This window comes from Brienomyrus brachyistius, unplaced genomic scaffold (genome assembly GCF_023856365.1).
Source record: "Brienomyrus brachyistius isolate T26 unplaced genomic scaffold, BBRACH_0.4 scaffold27, whole genome shotgun sequence".
Lineage (NCBI taxonomy): Eukaryota > Metazoa > Chordata > Actinopteri > Osteoglossiformes > Mormyridae > Brienomyrus > Brienomyrus brachyistius.
The window spans coordinates 725146-731855 of record NW_026042306.1 but is presented as its reverse complement, the minus strand read 5'-3'; the positions used below and the strand labels follow the sequence as shown (position 1 = coordinate 731855).

The 6710-nt window shown below is 40.3% G+C and overlaps 1 protein-coding gene across 1 annotated transcript; it reads left to right on the top strand.

Moving 5' to 3' along the window:
* The first annotated feature begins 733 nt into the window (after positions 1 to 733).
* LOC125720899 (transmembrane protein 251-like) lies at positions 734 to 1498 on the top strand. Its single transcript, XM_048996811.1, has 2 exons — positions 734 to 839; positions 1067 to 1498. Exon 2 carries the CDS (start codon positions 1082 to 1084, stop codon positions 1496 to 1498), a length of 417 nt encoding a protein of 138 aa, XP_048852768.1. The 5' UTR covers positions 734 to 839; positions 1067 to 1081.
* Positions 1499 to 6710: the final 5212 nt, after the last annotated feature.

Sequence of the window (6710 nt, the reverse complement as noted above, 5' to 3'; positions counted from 1 at the left end):
AACGTACGCTCAATTCTATTTTGACATCGGGAAATACTCTAAATATAAATTTAATTTGTGCATGCCTTGATTTAATAAGCATTGCATATGAACAATATTTAAGAAATTAACAAGCTAGTTTATTATATTTATGTTTATGACCCACAATAAAAATTGCACCGATCAGCTAATCGTGTCTTCCGTATTTTATATACTACCAGCCTAAGTAGGCCTAATTCAATCCCATCACGCGACGCGTTTCGAGCATTTGGAGTTTCACATTATATAATAGCATATTTAAAATCTGCTAGATATTTGTGCATTTCCAGGCTTATTCAAAAATGCAACAACTACATATAACAATGACAATACAAAAAAAACGATCTGCTGAAAACATTTGCACACGTTAATAACAAATGAAACGAAACATTCGCTGTGCAGAACAGTAGTGAAACTGCAAACCCATAATTCCTCACATATAGTTTCTCTACGATTAAAAAAATAATGATGATCTACTATAAAAAAATAATAAATACAAAAACAATAAGGATCCAGCAGCTAACGCTGCTTGAACCCCTAATCATATTGCAGTTCAGTACAACACGATCTGATTTCATTCCCCCACTTCCCACTCCGACCATTAAGTGGCGCTGCACTTTATGTCAAATATCGGTACCAAAAAACAATGAGCAAACGCCGGTGCTCCTATCGGAAGAAGTGTAAGTGGCCATGTGACAGGCTGTCTGTGTTCGATGGATATGTATGAAACGACGAATATGTGGTTCAGTTGTTGGTCGAACATCAGGAGACACGGAAACAAAACCACATAGACTGTCGGATGGATCAATAAATTTAGAAAGGTGAGGGGGAGGAAGCGAGGTGAATTCTAACGGGTTCGTGGGTCGCTCCGAGACAGTCTCAGCATTCATTTACTGTGACTACTCAGGCATTTCTCAATTTCGAGAGAACGGCCTGTACACTGATGTTGTTTGAGATGTAGCCTCAGTTTTACTTCCAACTCCCCTGGTAAAGCAAAATGCTGAAGATCAATTTTGCGTTCTTGCATTGACCCTAAATTCTTTTCCAGGAATGACTATGGAGAATGATGAACTTCCGTCAGCGGATGGGATGGATAAGCGTGGTACTATATCTGCTGGCTAGTGCGGCTGCTTTCTATTATGTTTTCGAAATCAACCAGAAGTACAACCGGCTGACTCTGGACATGGTGGAACAGGCGCCTGGAAAGGCTGCACCACCTGGCGAGCCGTCCTCAGCGTCACCCGCATGGACTCACTGGTTAAACGTGCGTCTGCTGTCCTTTCCTTTTTGGGTATGGGCTACCTTCCTACTTATCCCTTACCTCCAGGTGTTCCTCTTCCTCTACTCCTGCACTCGTATGGACCCCAAAACCATCGGTTACTGCATCCTCCCCGTCTGTTTGACAATTCTCTGTAGTCGTCATCAGACCTTTGAAAAGGCGTTCAATCAGATCAGTCACCTACAGCTGATTGACACTTAACGGGAACAATCAGATTCAACCTCCAGGATGCCTTTGATTGACAAATGGGCTGGTACAAAACCATGTCTTTCAGGTAGCTTGTTGGGTCCTTTCAATTTGCATGGTGGCTGCTCCCTGTCCTTCCATCGCATTTGGTTTTTGTGGGAGTATTAGAATATGCATAATGCCGTAATTTTTTTTTTTATTAAACCCTGGTAGCTGGCGATCCTTACAGCAGTAACCCTGTGCTAGTACAGCTTAAGAGTGTTGTAGAGAAGTAGCGACCAGCACCTGGCAACTGCATTGTGGTGTGGATCCTATATGGTGTGCTGATGTGTAATATATGCCATGTTTGTTTCTGTCTTTCTGTGTTCATCCCGACAGTGAATTAGTGTAGGGAAAGTGCCTTATATTTCAATACACCTGTTTGAGTTGAATGTATCATGTAATACAGATTTCATTCTGAGTCCAAGTAGCATTTAGCTGCTGGATCCCTTTTGTTTTTATTTGTTTCTGGGATCTGGTGGCATTTTCCTGTTATAATAAGAATACATTTTATTTGTATTGCACTTTTTGTATTTTAGCAATCTCGAAGTGCGACAAAGTAAAACAAAAATAGAGTAAAATACTATAAAATAAAAATACTAGACTATACTATAAAATACTTAACTAAATGTCTTTCTAAAAAGATAAGTTTTTAGATTTTGTTTAAAAGCATCAGTCGACTGTGGGGCTCTCAGGTAGTCAGGGAGGGCATTCCACAGCCTCAGCACCACAGATGAAAAAACCCTATCACCCATGCTACGGAGCTTGGTTCTGGGGACTTGGAGGGTGTTGGTGTGTACAGAGCAGTGAGGAGGTATGGGGGTGAGGAGTTCTTGTAAGTAGGTGAGGTGGGAGACCTTGTACCCTATCCTGAGTGTGACAGGGAGCTGGTGAAGGGTTTTCAGGATGGGGATGATGTGATCATGCTTTTGCACCCTCATCAGGATCCTGGCAGCGCTGTTCTGGATATACTGAAGTCCCATTTTCCTGTTTATCAGTGGGAGATGTGCACTTTTCATTAAAGTACAGTATGAATTCTCATATGAGTTTGTCTTTTTACAGATGTTAATTTCTTTCAAAAGCTCACTATCTGCATACCTAATGAACTGTTATGTTAGATTTGAGGATATACCCTAAGCATGGCTTTCTAGAATCAATGGCATTATTAGTATTGGTATTTCTGAAATCAGGAAGATTTACTATATTCTTTTTTACTGTAGTGAATTTCTTACAGAATGGTTTATAACCGAGTCTGCGGTCAAAATAATATAGGTCACATGAACTTCTAGGATCATTCCATAATTAAGGTATTCTGAATATGCTGACTTGAATCCCATTGAGTACTTTCATATTTTGGCAGTGATTTAAATGAATGTAATGTCTGCTTCCAACCCAATCAGGGGGGAATAATTCACTCACGTTTATACTGCCAGTTCAATGTTTCTGTATGGAAAAGGGTGGTAGACTTGATGTCAACCGAAAGGCCCTTGTATTCCCTCATTATGTATGTACAGGTTATGATTTTTCATGAGGAAACCAGAGGAAGTTGTGTGTGTCCACTGTGCAGGAGACAATGAAACTTCAGATTTATAAACAGAACAGCCGTGTTTAATATCAGCTGAAATTCAAATGCACTTTGTTACCAAGTATTACTAAGTTTTATAGCTCTTTGTAAAAATGTGTATCTGTCTTTTTCAACACTGTCCAGCAACCCTGGGAGGAAAACAGTAAAGTACAGATGTACACCAAAGGCCCAATGTCACAGAAATGAACCCTGTACTGATGATCTCTTTATATCCAGAATGGAAAAGGCTGTTTTTAGTGTTTTGAGGGTGTAGTGCTCACTCAGTGCAAAAGGGCTTGTCTTGACACACACACACACACACACCTTTTTTTTAACAAAGGGGAAGTGTTGCTGTATGTCTTTTTGGCGTTTAAAAGAAAATGCACTTTGGATCATTCAATAATGACGCTGAAATAAGCTACAATCTGCAGAAATAAAATGTATTAAGGGCATAAAAATGTCCACAGAAGTTTTCTGAAGATCATACACACTAAACCATATGGACAAATGCACATAAATCCCTTAATACTTCCTGCTCTCCTTGGCAGCAAAACAAAGGAGTCAATCCATAAAAAAGCACAAATGAGACACATTTTTGATGAATGAGATCAAAACCAAGCAGCTGATGTTGAAGGCTGACATTCTTGGTGCAACAGGGAGCCCCATGTCCAGAAGGGGTAGGGGAGCTTTTCCCATCTTATTGCATATACCAATCAATGAGACAGTCCCTAGGGTGGCCAACTTTTCTTTCAGGCACAAACCACAGCACAGGAGACTCTATGCCTTAAGTATCTTTGTGCGCTTGGCTGGAGGCTCTCTGCTTGTCCCTTTCTGTCTAGTCTTTGATTGGTCCTCGTCTTCATCACCCTCATCCCCTTCTTCATCTGTCAAAAGCAAACATGAAGTTTATCTGGCTGGTTTTAAAGTTTTTTTCTGATGTGCCTTGTAAAAAATACTTCTTTAGGTGAATAATTACTAGCCAGTTTAGTCTATTACTTAAGGTAAAAGGAAAACACATCAAGACAAAAACCAAGGTGAATATACAATAAAGCCTAAAACAATTGCACTTCAAATACTTTCAAACTCAAAATTGCTTTAAATGTATTTAGTGGCTAAATCCTATAATATTTTTTTCTGGAAAATTGATGTGGCAGGTACATAAAACATCCCTTTCTTTAATTAGGTTTTATTACACACAAGTACCAACATTTCTGGGACATAAAGGCAAATAAGTAAATAACTGCATGTATAATGGGGATAGCAGAGATCAGCACCACGGCGAATTCTGACAGGCGTTATATTTATCCAGACACCTTAAACAAGGCACTGGGGTGAAAGGGTTTTATCAACCCCCCCCCCCCCCCCCCCCCCCCCACCACACACACACACACACACACACACACACACACACACACACACCTATTATGACGATGTAGTGTAGTGTAGTCTGGCGATTACATAGGAATATATTTTACTGTATACTTTTTAAAATAGTGACCTCTGGATTTGGTATTTTTTCATTAAGGCATACTATACGAACAATGCATTTTCAGCCAAACTGACGACAAAATCTTGCGACTGTCAATACGTCTGTTACAAAGCGCAATACCATGCGAAGCACCAACTATTACACTTATTATATCCTGAGTTTGAAACTATTTTACTGTATAGTTTTTAAATTACTGACCTGACATTGATCGGTGACATACGGCGGTGGTTTTATGTTCGATATTCGCTACATTTACTGACATCTAAACTGCAATATCTTCGGGATCATGACGGCAATTCTTTTCAGATTAGGCTCCACATGTAAAGTTAAACAAGGAGAATATTTCACACTTTTAGTTAGCTCCACATTCTCCAGCAATATGAATTAAAAATACAAAGCAAGACGGGAATATCCGTCTGCTCACACAAAACTGCATGCCGGAAAACTGAGGGACCGTCTTGAAAGTGCAATGCCAATCACCGTAACACCACTTGTAAAGCATGTGACCTAAAACCGTGCATCAGTATTGCAGTTCTATAAACTGTATTTTTTTCTCCTTTCAATTTTCCTCTGTTTTTTTCGTAACATAACCCATCCATCCATTTCCTGAAACTGCTTATCCTTCTGGGTCATGGGGGGTCTGGAGCCTATTCTGGAATCTATGGGCATGAGGCGAGGAACAACATTTCCTGAAAGGGTGCGAAAGATGAGAGAGGGCCAGAGGAACTCACTAAACTTGGTTTGATGCTGACTGGCTTAAAATGAAGGAGCAATATTGACAGACGGTTATAGGACACATGCTGTACAAGTGGTGTCACGGTGATTGGCATTGAACATTCAAGACGGTCCCTCAGTTTTCCGGCAGTTTTGTGTGAGCAGACTTATATTCCCGTCTTGCTTTGTATTTTTAATTCATATTGCTGGAGAATGTGGAGCTAACTAAAAGTGTTAAATATCCTCCTCGTTTAACTTCACATGTGGAGCCTAATCTGAAAAGAATTACCGTCATGATCCCGAAGATATTGCAGTTTATATGTCAGTAAATGTAGCGAATATCGAACATAAAACCAACTAGCATAATTGCCCGCGATCTCGATTGTGAGGGGGAAAACGCGAATCAAATTTTACCCTAAACTGTGCAACACTGCTATTTTTATCCATCCATCCATCCATCCATCCATCCATTTTTCAAACCGCTTATCCTACTGGGTAGCGGGGGGTCCGGAGCCTATCCCGGAAGCAATGGGCACGAGGCAGGGAACAGCCCATCGCAGGGCACACTCACACACCATTCACTCACACATGCACACCTACGGGCAATTTAGCAACATGTTTTTGGACTGTGGAAGGAAACCCCACGACGACATGGGGAGAACATGCAAACTCTGCACACATGTAACCCAGGCGGAGACTCGAATCTGGGTCCCAGAGGTGTGAGGCAACAGTGCTAACCACTGCACCACCATGCCGCTCCACACTGTAACATGTCAATTATAAAATTATTGCTCTATTTAAAGTTACGGAAAGCTAGATATTTTGGAAATATTACACGTACACTAGAGATGAAATGGTACACTTGTCGCGTATTGTCACTAATTCACATGTATTTCTGTATTTGCAAATTACAAATTAAATGTATTTTAATTAAATACACTTCATCACACCAGTATTTTATATGTTATTGTGTTACATTTGATTTGTAGCAGGATGATGTTGATGTATTCTGCCTGGTACTTAGGCATTTCATCCAATTTGAAAGTCAAAAGCAGCTGTAGCAGACCGTCTTAATTATAAACGAGCGGCCAGACACGTGGCAACATACCAATATTTACGTCAAAAACATCTGGATGTGCACCTGCATCTGCCCTTCATTATAGCCTTATATTGGCGAACCCGGGTCCCAGAGATGTGAGGCAACAGTGCTAACCACTGCACCACCATGCCGCCTTCTATTTTTATATTTAAAAAAAAATGATACGTTAGCCGAATGATTAGTCCAAATGCCAAGGGTACGTACGGAAGGTGCAGCTGCAGACGGCCTCCGTTATTTAGTACGATAGAAAATACTGGTAAAATCTTCTGTATTTCATAATTCACTATGAATTATATTTAAAACGCAGCTCCAAATATTCGCA